Source organism: Pseudochaenichthys georgianus, unplaced genomic scaffold, assembly GCF_902827115.2.
Source record: "Pseudochaenichthys georgianus unplaced genomic scaffold, fPseGeo1.2 scaffold_373_arrow_ctg1, whole genome shotgun sequence".
In the NCBI taxonomy this organism is placed as follows: Eukaryota; Metazoa; Chordata; class Actinopteri; order Perciformes; family Channichthyidae; genus Pseudochaenichthys; species Pseudochaenichthys georgianus.
The window spans coordinates 44,504-63,067 of NW_027262963.1; the positions used below are offsets into that span (position 1 = coordinate 44,504).

The 18,564-nt window shown below is 45.2% G+C and overlaps 2 protein-coding genes across 2 annotated transcripts in view; both read left to right on the forward strand.

Moving 5' to 3' along the window:
• The window catches only part of LOC117442235 (ubiquitin-conjugating enzyme E2-17 kDa-like), a 34,091-nt gene extending 24,616 nt beyond the window's left edge, over positions 1 to 9,475 (forward strand). The window contains exons 6-7 of the mRNA XM_034078236.1: positions 7,021 to 7,114; positions 8,868 to 9,475. Of these exons, the coding sequence (XP_033934127.1) occupies positions 7,021 to 7,114; positions 8,868 to 8,913 (140 nt within the window). The 3' untranslated portion in view covers positions 8,914 to 9,475. The remainder of the gene's footprint in view (positions 1 to 7,020; positions 7,115 to 8,867) is intronic.
• An 8,938-nt stretch (positions 9,476 to 18,413) lies between these two features.
• The window catches only part of LOC117442236 (NACHT, LRR and PYD domains-containing protein 3-like), a 123,494-nt gene continuing 123,343 nt past the window's right edge, over positions 18,414 to 18,564 (forward strand). The window contains exon 1 of the mRNA XM_071202382.1: positions 18,414 to 18,496. The gene's annotated coding sequence lies outside the window, so the exon portion shown is untranslated. The remainder of the gene's footprint in view (positions 18,497 to 18,564) is intronic.

An 18,564-nucleotide genomic window follows, 5' to 3' on the forward strand; every position in this document is an offset into this window, starting at 1 on the left:
AAACAAGATGTCTCCTGACGTAAACAGCAACCCGACATAAACAAGATGTCTCCTGACGTAAACAGCAACCCGACATAAACAAGATGTCTCCTGACGTAAACAGCAACCCGACGTAAACAAGATGTCTCCTGACGTAAACAACAACATGACGTAAACAAGATGTCTCCTGACGTAAACGACAACATGACGTAAACAAGACGTAAACAAGATGTCTCCTGACGTAAACAACAACATGACGTAAACAAGATGTCTCCTGACGTAAACAACAACATGACGTAAACAAGATGTCTCCTGACGTAAACAACACCATGACGTAAACAAGATGTCTCCTGACGTAAACAACAACCTGACGTAAACAAGATGTCTCCTGACGTAAACAACACCATGACGTAAACAAGATGTCTCCTGACGTAAACGACACCATGACGTAAACAAGATGTCTCCTGACGTAAACAAGATGTCTCCTGACGTAAACAACAACCTGACGTAAACAACAACATGACGTCAACAAGATGTCTCCTGACGTAAACAACAACATGACGTAAACAAGATGTCTCCTGACGTAAACAACACCATGACGTAAACAAGATGTCTCCTGACGTAAACAACAACCTGACGTAAGCAAGATGTCTCCTGATGTAAACAACATGACGTAAACAAGATGTCTCCTGACGTAAACAACAACCTGACGTAAACAAGATGTCTCCTGACATAAACAACAACCTGACTTAAATAAGATGTCTCCTGACGTAAACAACACCATGACGTAAACAAGATGTCTCCTGACGTAAACAAGATGTCTCCTGACGTAAGCAAGATGTCTCCTGATGTAAACAACATGACGTAAACAAGATGTCTCCTGACGTAAACAACAACATGACGTAAACAAGATGTCTCCTGACGTAAACAACAACCTGACTTAAATAAGATGTCTCCTGACGTAACGACAACATGACGTAAACAAGATGTCTCCTGACGTAAACAAGATGTCTCCTGACGTAAACAACAACATGACGTAAACAAGATGTCTCCTGACGTAAACAACAACATGACGTAAACAAGATGTCTCCTGACGTAAACAACAACATGACGTAAACAAGATGTCTCCTGGCGTAAACAAGATGTCTCCTGGCGTAAACAAGATGTCTCCTGACGTAAACAAGATGTCTCCTGACGTAAACAAGATGTCTCCTGACGTAAACAACAACCTGACGTCACAAGATGTCTCCTGACGTAAACAACACCCTGACGTCAACAAGATGTCTCCTGACGTAAACAACACCATGACGTAAACAAGATGTCTCCTGACGGTAAACAACACCATGACGTAAACAAGATGTCTCCTGACGTAAACAGCAACCTGACGTAAGCAAGATGTCTCCTGATGTAAACAACATGACGTAAACAAGATGTCTCCTGACGTAAACAACAACCTGACGTAAACAAGATGTCTCCTGACGTAAACAACAACCTGACTTAAATAAGATGTCTCCTGACGTAAACAACACCATGACGTAAACAAGATGTCTCCTGACGTAAACAAGATGTCTCCTGACGTAAACAACAACCTGACGTCAACAAGATGTCTCCTGACGTAAACAACAACCTGACGTCAACAAGATGTCTCCTGACGTAAACAACAACCTGACGTCAACAAGATGTCTCCTGACGTAAACAACACCATGACGTAAACAAGATGTCTCCTGACGTAAACAACACCATGACGTAAACAAGATGTCTCCTGACGTAAACAGCAACCTGACGTAAGCAAGATGTCTCCTGATGTAAACAACATGACGTAAACAAGATGTCTCCTGACGTAAACAACAACCTGACGTAAACAAGATGTCTCCTGACGTAAACAACAACCTGACTTAAATAAGATGTCTCCTGACGTAAACAACACCATGACGTAAACAAGATGTCTCCTGACGTAAACAACAACCTGACATAAATAAGATGTCTCCTGACGTAAACAACACCATGACGTAAACAAGATGTCTCCTGATGTAAACAGCAACCTGACGTAAACAAGATGTCTCCTGACGTAAACAACACCATGACGTAAACAAGATGTCTCCTGACGTAAACAACAACCTGACGTAAATAAGATGTCTCCTGACGTAAACAACACCATGACGTAAACAAGATGTCTCCTGACGTAAACAACAACCTGACGTAAATAAGATGTCTCCTGACGTAAATAAGATGTCTCCTGACGTAAACAAGATGTCTCCTGACGTAAACAAGATGTCTCCTGACGTAAACAACAACCTGACGTAAACAAGATGTCTCCTGACGTAAACAAGATGTCTCCTGACGTAAACAAGATGTCTCCTGACGTAAACAAGATGTCTCCTGAGGTAAACGACAACCTGACGTAAACAAGATGTCTCCTGACGTAAACGACAACCTGACGTAAACAAGATGTCTCCTGACGTAAACGACAACCTGACGTAAACAAGATGTCTCCTGACGTAAACGACAACCTGACGTAAACAAGATGTCTCCTGACGTAAACGACAACCTGACGTAAGCAAGATGTCTCCTGACGTAAACGACAACCTGACGTAAGCAAGATGTCTCCTGACGTAAACGACAACCTGACGTAAACAAGATGTCTCCTGACGTAAACAAGATGTCTCCTGGCGTAAACGACAACCTGACGTAAACAAGATGTCTCCTGACGTAAACAAGATGTCTCCTGACGTAAACAAGATGTCTCCTGACGTAAACAACAACCTGACGTAAACAAGATTTCTCCTGTAAACAACAGGATGTCTCCTGACGTAAACAAGATGTCTCCTGACGTAAACGACAACCTGACGTAAACAAGATGTCTCCTGACGTAAACGACAACCTGACGTAAACAAGATGTCTCCTGACGTAAACGACAACCTGACGTAAACAAGATGTCTCCTGGCGTAAACGACAACCTGACGTAAACAAGATGTCTCCTGACGTAAACAACAACCTGACGTAAACAAGATGTCTCCTGACGTAAACAACAACCTGACGTAAACAAGATTTCTCCTGTAAACAACAGGATGTCTCCTGACGTAAACAAGATGTCTCCTGACGTAAACGACAACCTGACGTAAACAAGATTTCTCCTGTAAACAACAGGATGTCTCCTGACGTAAGCAAGATGTCTCCTGACGTAAACGACAACCTGACGTAAACAAGATGTCTCCTGACGTAAACGACAACCTGACGTAAACAAGATGTCTCCTGGCGTAAACGACAACCTGACGTGAACAAGATGTCTCCTGACGTAAACAACAAGTCTCCTGACGTAAACAACAACCTGACGTAAACAAGATTTCTCCTGTAAACAACAGGATGTCTCCTGACGTAAACAAGATGTCTCCTGACGTAAACGACAACCTGACGTAAACAAGATGTCTCCTGACGTAAACAACAACCTGACGTAAACAAGATGTCTCCTGACGTAAACAACAACCTGACGTAAACAAGATGTCTCCTGGCGTAAACAACAACCTGACGTAAACTAGATGTCTCCTGACGTAAACAACAACCTGACGTAAACAAGATTTCTCCTGTAAACAACAGGATGTCTCCTGACGTAAACAAGATGTCTCCTGACGTAAACAAGAACAAGATGTCTCCTGACGTAAACAACAACCTGACGTAAACAAGATGTCTCCTGACGTAAACAACAACCTGACGTAAACAAGATGTCTCCTGACGTAAACAACAACCTGACGTAAACAAGATTTCTCCTGTAAACAACAGGATGTCTCCTGACGTAAACAAGATTTCTCCTGTAAACAACAGGATGTCTCCTGACGTAAACAAGATGTCTCCTGACGTAAACAACAACCTGACGTAAACAAGATGTCTCCTGACGTAAACAACAACCTGACGTAAACAAGATGTCTCCTGACGTAAACAACAACCTGACGTAAACAAGATGTCTCCTGACGTAAACAAGATGTCTCCTGACGTAAACAAGATGTCTCCTGAGGTAAACGACAACATGACGTAAACAAGATGTCTCCTGACGTAAACGACAACCTGACGTAAACAAGATGTCTCCTGACGTAAACGACAACCTGACGTAAACAAGATGTCTCCTGACGTAAACGACAACCTGACGTAAGCAAGATGTCTCCTGACGTAAACGACAACCTGACGTAAGCAAGATGTCTCCTGACGTAAACGACAACCTGACGTAAACAAGATGTCTCCTGACGTAAACAAGATGTCTCCTGGCGTAAACGACAACCTGACGTAAACAAGATGTCTCCTGACGTAAACAAGATGTCTCCTGACGTAAACAAGATGTCTCCTGACGTAAACAACAACCTGACGTAAACAAGATGTCTCCTGACGTAAACGACAACCTGACGTAAACAAGATTTCTCCTGTAAACAACAGGATGTCTCCTGACGTAAACAAGATGTCTCCTGACGTAAACGACAACCTGACGTAAACAAGATGTCTCCTGACGTAAACGACAACCTGACGTAAACAAGATGTCTCCTGACGTAAACGACAACCTGACGTAAACAAGATGTCTCCTGGCGTAAACGACAACCTGACGTAAACAAGATTTCTCCTGACGTAAACAACAACCTGACGTAAACAAGATGTCTCCTGACGTAAACAACAACCTGACGTAAACAAGATTTCTCCTGTAAACAACAGGATGTCTCCTGACGTAAACAAGATGTCTCCTGACGTAAACGACAACCTGACGTAAACAAGATTTCTCCTGTAAACAACAGGATGTCTCCTGACGTAAGCAAGATGTCTCCTGACGTAAACGACAACCTGACGTAAACAAGATGTCTCCTGACGTAAACGACAACCTGACGTAAACAAGATGTCTCCTGGCGTAAACGACAACCTGACGTGAACAAGATGTCTCCTGACGTAAACAAGTCTCCTGACGTAAACAACAACCTGACGTAAACAAGATTTCTCCTGTAAACAACAGGATGTCTCCTGACGTAAACAAGATGTCTCCTGACGTAAACGACAACCTGACGTAAACAAGATGTCTCCTGACGTAAACAACAACCTGACGTAAACAAGATGTCTCCTGACGTAAACAACAACCTGACGTAAACAAGATGTCTCCTGGCGTAAACAACAACCTGACGTAAACTAGATGTCTCCTGACGTAAACAACAACCTGACGTAAACAAGATTTCTCCTGTAAACAACAGGATGTCTCCTGACGTAAACAAGATGTCTCCTGACGTAAACAAGAACAAGATGTCTCCTGACGTAAACAAGATGTCTCCTGACGTAAACAAGAACAAGATGTCTCCTGACGTAAACAACAACCTGACGTAAACAAGATGTCTCCTGACGTAAACAACAACCTGACGTAAACAAGATGTCTCCTGACGTAAACAACAACCTGACGTAAACAAGATTTCTCCTGTAAACAACAGGATGTCTCCTGACGTAAACAAGATTTCTCCTGTAAACAACAGGATGTCTCCTGACGTAAACAAGATGTCTCCTGACGTAAACAACAACCTGACGTAAACAAGATGTCTCCTGACGTAAACAACAACCTGACGTAAACAAGATGTCTCCTGACGTAAACAACAACCTGACGTAAACAAGATGTCTCCTGACGTAAACAACAACCTGACGTAAACAAGATGTCTCCTGACGTAAACAACAACCTGACGTAAACGAGATGTCTCCTGGCGTAAACAACACCATGACGTAAACAAGATGTCTCCTGACGTAAACAACACCATGACGTAAACAAGATGTCTCCTGACGTAAACGACACCATGACGTAAACAAGATGTCTCCTGACGTAAACAACACCATGACGTAAACAAGATGTCTCCTGACGTAAACAACACCATGACGTAAACAAGATGTCTCCTGACGTAAACGACACCATGACGTAAACAAGATGTCTCCTGACGTAAACAAGATGTCTCCTGACGTAAACAACAACATGACGTAAACAAGATGTCTCCTGACGTAAACAACAACCTGACGTCAACAAGATGTCTCCTGACGTAAACAACAACCTGACGTCAACAAGATGTCTCCTGACGTAAACAACACCATGACGTAAACAAGATGTCTCCTGACGTAAACAACACCATGACGTAAACAAGATGTCTCCTGACGTAAACAGCAACCTGACGTAAGCAAGATGTCTCCTGATGTAAACAACATGACGTAAACAAGATGTCTCCTGACGTAAACAACAACCTGACGTAAACAAGATGTCTCCTGACGTAAACAACAACCTGACTTAAATAAGATGTCTCCTGACGTAAACAACACCATGACGTAAACAAGATGTCTCCTGACGTAAACAAGATGTCTCCTGACGTAAACAACAACCTGACATAAATAAGATGTCTCCTGACGTAAACAACACCATGACGTAAACAAGATGTCTCCTGATGTAAACAACAACCTGACGTAAATAAGATGTCTCCTGACGTAAACAACACCATGACGTAAACAAGATGTCTCCTGACGTAAACAACAACCTGACGTAAATAAGATGTCTCCTGACGTAAACAACAACCTGACGTAAATAAGATGTCTCCTGACGTAAACAACAACCTGACGTAAACAAGATGTCTCCTGACGTAAACAAGATGTCTCCTGACGTAAACAAGATGTCTCCTGACGTAAACAAGATGTCTCCTGACGTAAACAAGATGTCTCCTGACGTAAACGACAACATGACGTAAACAAGATGTCTCCTGACGTAAACGACAACCTGACGTAAGCAAGATGTCTCCTGACGTAAACGACAACCTGACGTAAGCAAGATGTCTCCTGACGTAAACGACAACCTGACGTAAGCAAGATGTCTCCTGACGTAAACGACAACCTGACGTAAACAAGATGTCTCCTGACGTAAACGACAACCTGACGTAAACAAGATGTCTCCTGGCGTAAACGACAACCTGACGTAAACAAGATGTCTCCTGACGTAAACAACAATGTGCAGTTGTGACAAATACCTGTAACTTATTGATCATGTGTTTCTCTCCGCAGTCCTTTTGTCCATTTGTTCTCTGTTATGTGACCCGAACCCCGACGACCCGCTAGTGCCAGAGATCGCCCGCATCTACAAAACAGACCCCGTAAAGTGAGTGCATTATAATCACAACTAACGGTGTTAACATGTCCACACAGACGCCCTTAGTTTGGACTCCAAACCCAGAGCCTCCCTGAAGTAGCAACGCATCAACGTAGCGTCCTTTGTGACGCGAGTGTCTGTCTCAGGTATGAGAGACTCGCCAGGGAGTGGACAGACACGTATGCCATGCTGTGAGGGTAAGCGCTGGAAGCTCCCACGCTGGGTTTGTGGACTTGAAGCACGTTTTGAAGCAAAGCATGGCTCCGGAAACAGAGTCCGAGCGGCTCATCTTCTCTCCTGCAGGTTCCCAGAGCCTCTCAGACGCACAGAACCAAGTCGGCGGCGGTGGCAGTAGCGAGGCGGCGGCAGTAGCGAGGCGGCGGCAGCGGCAGTAGCGAGGCGGCGGCAGCGGCAGTAGCGAGGCAGCGGCAGTAGCGAGGCAGTAGCGAGGCGGCGGCAGTAGCGAGGCAGTAGCGAGGCGGAGGCAGTAGCGAGGCGGCGGCAGTAGCGAGGCGGCGGCAGTAGCGAGGCGGCGGCAGTAGCGAGGCGGCGGCAGTAGCGAGGCGGCGGCAGTAGCGAGGCGGCGGCAGTAGCGAGGCGGCGGCAGTAGCGAGGCAGTAGCGAGGCAGTAGCGAGGCAGTAGCGAGGCGGCGGCAGTAGCGAGGCGGCGGCAGTAGCGAGGCGGCGGCAGTAGCGAGGCGGCGGCAGTAGCGAGGCGGCGGTAGTAGCGAGGCGGCGGTAGTAGCGAGGCGGCGGCAGTAGCGAGGCGGCGGTAGCGCAGTAGCGAGGCGGCGGCTGCGGCAGTAGCGCGGCGGCAAATGAAGGAAGCAGCGCGGCGGCAGTAGCGAGGCGGCAGCGGCAGTAGCGAGGCGGCAGTAGCGAGGCGGCGGCAGCGAGGCGGCGGCAGCGAGGCGGCGGCAGCGAGGCGGCGGCGGCAGCGAGGCGGCGGCAGCGGCAGTAGCGAGGCGGCAGTAGCGAGGCGGCAGTAGCGAGGCGGCAGCAGCGAGGCGGCAAATGAAGGAAGCAGCGCGGCGGCAGTAGCGAGGCGGCAGTGGCGGCAGCGGCAGTAGCGAGGCGGCAGTAGCGAGGCGGCAGTAGCGAGGCGGCGGCAGCGAGGCGGCGGCGGCAGCGAGGCGGCGGCGGCAGCGGCAGTAGCGAGGCGGCAGTAGCGAGGCGGCAGTAGCGAGGCGGCAGCAGCGAGGCGGCAAATGAAGGAAGCAGCGCGGCGGCAGTAGCGAGGCGGCAGCGGCAGTAGCGAGGCGGCAAATGAAGGCAGCGGCAGAGGCAGCGGCAGTAGCGAGGCGGCAGCAGCGAGGCGGCAAATGAAGGAAGCAGCGCGGCGGCAGTAGCGAGGCGGCAGCGGCAGTAGCGAGGCGGCAAATGAAGGCAGCGGCAGAGGCAGCGGCAGCAGCAGCGTAGCGGGGCAGAGGAAGACCTGGCAGCTCAAATAGAGCGGCATGTTTAGGAGAATGTGATTGGTTGGTTGTTAGAGGGACGAGGCGCGTCACGTGTTCATGTATCATTGGTGCTCCAGTTGACTGCCTGAACTAGCTCGCAGGCTTCGCCCCATTTATTTTTTACGTTGTTTCATTTCTTCTGGCAGCTTCTGAGGTTGAACTTGGCTGCAGTTTGTAGCATTTTGAATATAAAATGGAGACGAACATAAAATGGATGGGACAGAGTGTGTGTTGTGTTGCAAGCATGGCATCGTCCCTGATCTGCCGCTAACAGCTGATCTCACCTGAACATTTCTCCCCTGCAGGTACAACAAGACGGCTCAGGACTGGACCCAGAAATACGCCATGTGACCCTCCTCCTCCTCCTCCACCTCCTCCACCTCCTCCCTCCTCCTCCTCCTCTCACTGCTGAAATACACTTTTGGGGTTTTCTCATGTGGCCACGCCCCCTCCCTCTCATCAGCCAATAACAGCAATTTGTTCATTATCTCCTTTTTTTTTTAAAACCCTAAAATTGCTTTTAAAAATATCAGATGTTATTGTTTTCTTTTCCCTCTGCTTTTCAAAATAAAGTAAATAAATAAAGCAGGTGAAGGGGTGAGTACTCTGAGCTGTGAATGTGCCAACTGCAAGAATAAAAGCACCCCGAGCAGTGCAGACTGAAGAGAGCGACTAACCGATCAATCATGTATGCACGTCAGTGATCGGTTCATGTGCTGCTGAGGAAAAGAGAAACCTCAGCTTTGTTGTTTTTATTCTGTTTTTGTTTAGTTGTTTTTAGACGAGAGAGCCGTTGGTTCATCCGACACCGCTCTCCTCTTTTTGCACTGAAGATGAAACTCGAGCTCTCAGCGGCTGACGGGTCGCTCAGAGCTCCGTCGTGGAGTTTCTCAATAAAGTTGAACAAATTGCAGATTTTCTCTCGTGTGCTGCTTTTATTTTCTTTAGCATTCGTGTTAAAGGATGTGTCTTATGATTGGGTTAGGGGCACACACACTCTGACAGACAGCAGGAGAGGACTCTTTAAAGTAGAGACACGACATCCTGATATACACCTGGACATCAGCAGGAGAGGACTCTTTAAAGTAGAGACACTACACACTGATATACACCTGGACATCAGCAGGAGAGGACTCTTTAAAGTAGAGACACTACATACTGATATACACCTGAACATCAGCAGGAGAGGACTCTTTAAATTAGAGACACTACACACACCTGAACATCAGCAGGAGAGGACTCTTTAAAGTAGAGACACTACATACTGATATACACCTGAACATCAGCAGGAGAGGACTCTTTAAAGTAGAGACACTACATACTGATATACACCTGAACATCAGCAGGAGAGGACTCTTTAAAGCAGAGACACTACATACTGATATACACCTGAACATCAGCAGGAGAGGACTCTTTAAAGTAGAGACACTACATACTGATATACACCTGAACATCAGCAGGAGAGGACTCTTTAAAGTAGAGACACTACATACTGATATACACCTGAACATCAGCAGGAGAGGACTCTTTAAAGTAGAGACACTACATACTGATATACACCTGAACATCAGCAGGAGAGGACTCTTTAAAGCAGAGACACTACATACTGATATACACCTGAACATCAGCAGGAGAGGACTCTTTAAAGTAGAGACACTACATACTGATATACACCTGAACATCAGCAGGAGAGGACTCTTTAAAGTAGAGACACTACATACTGATATACACCTGAACATCAGCAGGAGAGGACTCTTTAAAGTAGAGACACTACATACTGATATACACCTGAACATCAGCAGGAGAGGACTCTTTAAAGTAGAGACACTACACACACCTGAACATCAGCAGGAGAGGACTCTTTAAAGTAGAGACACTACATACTGATATACACCTGAACATCAGCAGGAGAGGACTCTTTAAAGTAGAGACACTACATACTGATATACACCTGAACATCAGCAGGAGAGGACTCTTTAAAGTAGAGACACTACATACTGATATACACCTGAACATCAGCAGGAGAGGACTCTTTAAAGTAGAGACACTACATACTGATATACACCTGAACATCAGCAGGAGAGGACTCTTTAAAGTAGAGACACTACATACTGATATACACCTGAACATCAGCAGGAGAGGACTCTTTAAAGTAGAGACACTACACACACCTGAACATCAGCAGGAGAGGACTCTTTAAAGTAGAGACACTACATACTGATATACACCTGAACATCAGCAGGAGAGCACTCTTTAAAGTAGAGACACTACATACTGATATACACCTGAACATCAGGAGGAGAGGACTCTTTAAAGTAGAGACACTACATACTGATATACACCTGAACATCAGCAGGAGAGGACTCTTTAAAGCAGAGACACTACATACTGATATACACCTGAACATCAGCAGGAGAGGACTCTTTAAAGTAGAGACACTACATACTGATATACACCTGAACATCAGCAGGAGAGGACTCTTTAAAGTAGAGACACTACATACTGATATACACCTGAACATCAGCAGGAGAGGACTCTTTAAAGTAGAGACACTACATACTGATATACACCTGAACATCAGCAGGAGAGGACTCTTTAAAGTAGAGACACTACACACACCTGAACATCAGCAGGAGAGGACTCTTTAAAGTAGAGACACTACATACTGATATACACCTGAACATCAGCAGGAGAGCACTCTTTAAAGTAGAGACACTACATACTGATATACACCTGAACATCAGGAGGAGAGGACTCTTTAAAGTAGAGACACTACATACTGATATACACCTGAACATCAGCAGGAGAGGACTCTTTAAAGCAGAGACACTACATACTGATATACACCTGAACATCAGCAGGAGAGGACTCTTTAAAGTAGAGACACTACATACTGATATACACCTGAACATCAGCAGGAGAGGACTCTTTAAAGTAGAGACACTACATACTGATATACACAACCTGATCTCACCAGAATGCGTGACTCCACCACGACTCCTTAACACCACAATGCGTGGTGGAGTGACGAACTTTGTTACATTTGCGTGTCGGCACCACGCAAACAACCCCAATGTAAAGTGAATGAGGCTCCTTTGTCGTGGTGCACACACGCATTTCTACAACGTGCATTGTGTGTAATGCCTGAAGGACTCTTTAAAGTAGAGACACTACATACACCTGAACATCAGCAGGAGAGGACTCTTTAAAGTAGAGACACTACATACACCTGTGTGGCAGCAGGGTGTGGTTAGAGCGCCGGCTGCTGGAGTGAGGGGAGTGGTTCAGCCGGTGACCAGACAGCTGATCAGAATCAGGTAATGAGTCACTGAATAAAAGCACCCTGGTTCTGGGCTCTTGCAGTGGGCTGGATCCTGAGAGGAGGACCGTCTCTGTCGCTGAAGCCTCCAGAAATAGAGGACAGCACAGTGTTGTTTTTAGTTGAACCCCTCAGTATTTGAAATAGACTTCCTTTATTACCCCATTCGCCCTCACCCTCCGTCCTTTCAGGCTCTCCAGCGTCTCGCAGCTATGCAGGAGAGCACCACCACGCTCCAGCTGCAGCAGAGCAGGGCTCCTAAAGATGACGGTAGACGACGACCCGTAGGCTAACCTCGACATCTTTGAAGGCACCGCGGCGGCGTGTGGCTGGCCGGAGGAGGAGTGCGCTGTGTGTCTGCTGTCTACAGCCTTCCGGCGTCCTCTCGATACAACTACGGTTAAGGAGGGCCATCGTTAACCGGCTGAGCAGCACACCGGAGGGACATCGCATGCCCAACCATGAGCTCGATGAACCCCTTCAGTCTGGCTTCAGACCCCACCACAGCACTGGGACTGCTCTCATTAAAATCACAAACGACCTCATCGCTTCTGATTCCGGCCTCATCAGCATTCTCATCCTCCTGGACGTCTCTGCAGCCTCTGATACCAGATCCCTCACCATCCTCCTCAGCCTCCTGTCTGACCACCTCGGCCTCAGGGACACACCTATTGCCCGGTTCGAGTCCTACCTCTCCAACCGGAAACACTTTGTCACCATCAGTGACTGCCGTTCCCCATCGGACCCATTCAACCAAGGTGTACCTCAAGGCTCTGTGCTTGGACCCCTCCTCTTCACCATTTACATGCTCCCACTTAGTCAAACCATCCGCCACCATGGTCTCAGCTTTCACTCAGATGACACACAGCTCTATCTCTGCACCAACACGTCCACTCAGCTCCGCCTCAATCACCTGTCAGCTGCCTACGAGACATAAACAACTGGATGTCATCTTACCTGCTCAAACTGAACAGCAATAAAACAGAGCTCATGGTTCTGATCTGCTCCTCTTGGAGACCTGCTCCCCTCCATTGACGGCTGCTCCATCTCTCCGTCCACTGAATTCCGCCACCTGGGAGTCATCCTGGACACCACCCTCTCCTTCCAGGTGCACATCAAATCTGCTTTCTACCTCAAAAACATGTCCAGACTCCGGCCTTCACTCTCTGACTCTGTGGCAGAAACCCTCACACGCCTTCATCACATAAATCACTGCAAGATGACCTAGTCTGCCCTCTTACCCAAATCATCAATTCATCTGTATTACATGGGACATTCCCAAGTGCATGGAAGACTGCAATTGTAACCCCCATTTTCAAGTCAGGTGACCATCGGAACATCAACAACTACCGCCCTTCACAATTCTGGGCAATATAACAATTGCTGGCCCGCGAAAGTGTCTATTGGATAAATGTTGGCCCTTGGACCAATGTAGTTGGTGATCTCTGGATAGGGTAAGGGTTAGCTCATAATTTACTACGTCTGAAAGCAGATGTCTAGGGCAAATCATTGGAAGTCTCTTCAGTGAGAATGTCACAAAATTATTATTTGTTTAAAAGCCAAATTCTGGAAAAATGTGAAAATGTAAAAAAAAGTGAAATTTTGAAGGAAAAAAAAGTCAAATTCTGAAAGAAATTCACATTTGAGATGCATTGTGGGACATGTAGTTTATGGGCAACGTTCTTCTGTAAATCGGCATTTAACCGTATAAGAAACGTATTATATTCTTTCAGAGCTCTTGTGGGGCCGCATTAAATGAAGTCGCGGGCCGGATTTGGCCCCCGGGGCTTGAGTTTGACACCCCTGCTAGAGCTTCCTTCCAGCAGCTGTCTGATGCTTCCAGCTTCCGGTTTAAAGTCAGCTATCACTGTTCTGTAAGGGCTCTTATTTTGAAGGGCTTCCTGTTTGCAGTTTACTTTCACTTTGTCCTCGCGGTGTCGCAGCTTCTTCTTCTTCTTCTCTCGAAAGGTTTGTAACTCTTTGTGACTTTAGAGCTTTTAGAGACTCCTCTTCTGACCAATCATTGCTCAGAGAGTAACTCCACATGGACGCTTCTCACCACCTCTGTGTTCTGATCACTTTGAATTATGTCTGGAACTTCTCTGTGTGTGTGTGTGCGTGTGTGTGTGTGTGGGTGTGCGCGTGTGTGCGTGTGTGAGTGTGCGTGTGCCTGTGTGTGTTGCGTGTGTGTTGTGTGTGTTTGTGTGTGTGTGCTTGTGTGAGTGTGTGTGTTTGTGTGTGTGTGTGTGTGTGTGCGTGTGTGTGTGTGTTCTCCGACATATTTCCTGAAGTTAACAGAGCACCAGAAATAGATCTCTGCTGGTTGTTCCTCGTCACATGACCAGCGGAGTATTGAAAGAAAGGAATGAAAGATTAATAAAGTATAATGATATAAACATGTGGAAATATTTAGAGTAATACTTTATAATAATGTATCCTCGTGGGACCCGAGGAAAAGAAGCGTCTTCCAATTTCCTTTTTTTTGTGATTTCCCATTTAGGGTTAAAAAAACATCTTGCAATTTAGACTTTTTTATTTTAAAATGTTACAGTCTGTCCACTGAGAGGACGTGGGGCCATTTTAGTTTGACAACAGATGGACTATGTAACGTATTGTGGAGTGATATTAATTAGGGATGCACGATATTGGGTTTTTGAAACCGATACGATAACTTCCTGCTTCTCAAGACCAATACCGATAATAATATAATATATATATATATTAAATGTACCTGTAGTTTTTGCACACCTGGTGGTAAAAAGAGACTAGTAGTGAGCAAAGGACGTGAGCATTACTACTATGAACTAAACAAAGCCAAGAACAGTTTTTCTCTTCAAAGTGACCATGTTTATTTTCCCAAACAAACTTCTTGCCTTTTTCAAAAGCCTCGTGGATAGGTAAAAGCCCCGGTGCCTTTGCAGCTGGCTTTGGATTCGCCGCTAGTTTAGCAGCGCAGGCGTCTTCGTACGCTTTTAACACACCATCGTAGCCATGGCGATGTTTCAGGTGACTGATCAGGTTGGAAGTATTATAGCTCGTTGCCTTCTTCCCTCCTCGTGGAACTTCTGCATCTGTTAATACAAATAGCAAGCGAACTATCCAACTCTGAAACTTTGAAATAGTCCCATACTACCGACGACATGTTTGTTTGCTGTCCTGGCTTCACGGCCGCACGCCATTTACGTCACAGCCAGGCATGAGTTAGGGAGCGCTGGATTTGTGAAGAACCCCCCTCTTCCTAAACCACTAATACCACAGTACTGGCAGAACGGGAGGAGCCGAGTGAAAAACAAGCGCCCCTCATCCCAATCCACCCACACCGCAGCATCTCTTTCTTTTTTTTACCCAAAATATATATTGTATATTATCGGGGTTATTAATACTTTTATCGGGTTTATCGGGATGACGTCATAATTCATAATATCGGACCGATAATTATCGGTCCGAATACCACTCTGACTCTAAGATAAAGGACTTGTACTCTGACTCTAATTTAGAGGACTTGTACTCTGACTCTAATGTAGAGGACTTGTACTCTGACTCTAATATAGAGGACTTGTACTCTGACTCTAATGTAGAGGACTTGTACTCTGACTCTAACATGGAGGACTTGTACTCTGACTCTAATTTAGAGGACTTGTACTCTGACTCTAATATAGAGAACTTGTACTCTGACTCTAATATAGAGGACTTGTACTCTGACTCTAACATAGAGGACTTGTACTCTGACTCTAATTTAGAGGACTTGTACTCTGACTCTAACATAGAGGACTTGTACTCTGACTCTAATATAGAGGACTTGTACTCTGACTCTAATTTAGGGGACTTGTACTCTGACTCTAATATAGAGGACTTGTACTCTGACTCTAACTTATAGGACTTGTACTCTGACTCTAATATAGAGGACTTGTACTCTGACTCTAATTTAGAGGACTTGTACTCTGACTCTAGTATAGAGGACTTGTACTCTGACTCTAATTTAGAGGACTTGTACTCTGACTCTAACATAGGGGACTTGTACTCTGAGTCTAATGTAGAGGACTTGTACTCTGACTCTAATGTAGAGGACTTGTACTCTGACTCTAACATAGAGGACTTGTACTCTGACTCTAATTTAGAGGACTTGTACTCTGACTCTAATGTAGAGGACTTGTACTCTGACTCTAACATAGGGGACTTGTACTCTGAGTCTAATGTAGAGGACTTGTACTCTGACTCTAATTTAGAGGACGTGTACTCTGACTCTAATATAGAGGGCTTGTACTCTGACTCTAATATAGAGGACTTGTACTCTGACTCTAATATAGAGGACTTGTACTCTGACTCTAATATAGAGGACTTGTACTCTGACTCTAATTTAGAGGACTTTTACTCTGACTCTAATTTAGAGGACTTGTACTCTGACTCTAATTTAGAGGACTTGTACTCTGACTCTAATATAGAGAACTTGTACTCTGACTCTAATATAGAGGACTTGTACTCTGACTCTAACATAGAGGACTTGTACTCTGACTCTAATTTAGAGGACTTGTACTCTGACTCTAATATAGAGAACTTGTACTCTGACTCTAATATAGAGGACTTGTACTCTGACTCTAATTTAGAGGACTTGTACTCTGACTCTAATTTAGAGGACTTGTACTCTGACTCTAATGTAGAGGACTTGTACTCTGACTCTAACATAGGGGACTTGTACTCTGAGTCTAATGTAGAGGACTTGTACTCTGACTCTAATTTAGAGGACTTGTACTCTGACTCTAACATAGAGGACTTGTACTCTGACTCTAACATAGAGAACTTGTACTCTGACTCTAATATAGAGAACTTGTACTCTGACTCTAATATAGAGGACTTGTACTCTGACTCTAATTTAGAGGACTTGTACTCTGACTCTAATTTAGAGGACTTGAACTCTGACTCTAATATAGAGGACTTGTACTCTGACTCTAATATAGAGAACTTGTACTCTGACTCTAATATAGAGGACTTGTACTCTGACTCTAACTTAGAGGACTTGTACTCTGACTCTAACTTAGAGGACTTGTACTCTGACTCTAATATAGAGGCCTTGTACTCTGACTCTAATATAGAGGGCTTGTACTCTGACTCTAATTTAGAGGACTTGTACTCTGACTCTAATTTAGAGGGCTTGTACTCTGACTCTAACATAGAGGACTCGTCCCCCCTGAGTGTCTTGTCTTCATGATGTGAACAGATGTGTGACTGGATGGTAAACCAAAGCAGTGAGAGAGCCTCGAGAGCAGGGGGTCAAACTAAATTTCATCAAGGGCCACATCAACATTGTGGTTGCACTCAAAGTGCCGGTTGTAACTTTAAGGCTATATGAAAATACATGTATACATATTTAATATATCAATTCAAATCAAGTTTTATTTATATAGCACATTTATAAATGATTTTTGGTTGAGCCAAAGTGCTGTACATAAAATAAAATATGTGATTTTTGGTCGAGCCAAAGTGCTGTACATAAAATAAAATATGTGATTTTTGGTCGAGCCAAAGTGCTGTACATATAATAAAAATAGCCTACAGTAGAGACAAGAGCTTTCTTTACAGCAAATACAACAGCACAGATTGTTCAGAATATCAGTATGAGAAAAACGACACCCTCTGTCCTTAGATAGATATATAACATAATGTATTACGACAGTCTCTGCATTGGAATATTATGGGATAGGGCAGTGACCATCAACTGGTGGCCACATGCGGCCCGCCAGACAGTCTCATCCGGCCCCGCACGGTGGGGGTGACTGTGGGGTTGGCGGAGTGGTTAGTGCATTCGCCCCCCACTCAATTTTTTTTTACAACTTCTCATGAGTAATGTGCAGTACCGGAGTCCAACAGAGAGGCAGCAGCTGCGGGACAGTAGACTGCGTACTGCGTAGCCTTCTCTAGCGTGAAGAGTCTGCTAAGTTTTATGTGGTCCGCAGTACCTGAGCGTGCTCCACTAGCAACCCCCCCCCCCCCCCCCAGTCAACAACTTCACAATTCTGGGCAATATAAAAATTGCTGGCCCGCGAAAGTGTCTATTGGATAAATGTTGGCCCTTGGACAAATGTAGTTGGTGATCCCTGGATAGGGTAAGGGTTAGTTCATAATTAACTACGTCTGAAAACTGAAGTCTAGGGCAAATCATTGGAAGTCTCTTCAGTGAGAATGTCACAAAATTATTATTTGTTTAAAAGCCAAATTCTGGAAAAAAAGGTGAAATGTAAAAAAAAGTGAAATTTTGAAAAAGAAAAAGTCAAATTCTGAAAGAAATTCACATTTGAGATGCATTGTGGGACATGTAGTTTATGGGCAACGTTCTTCTGTAAATCGGCATTTAACCGTATAAGAAACGTATTATATTCTTTCAGAGCTCTTGTGGGGCCGCATTAAATGAAGTCGCGGGCCGGATTTGGCCCCCGGGGCTTGAGTTTGACACCCCTGCTAGAGCTTCCTTCCAGCAGCTGTCTGATGCTTCCAGCTTCCGGTTTAAAGTCAGCTATCACTGTTCTGTAAGGGCTCTTATTTTGAAGGGCTTCCTGTTTGCAGTTTACTTTCACTTTGTCCTCGCGGTGTCGCAGCTTCTTCTTCTTCTTCTCTCGAAAGGTTTGTAACTCTTTGTGACTTTAGAGCTTTTAGAGACTCCTCTTCTGACCAATCATTGCTCAGAGAGT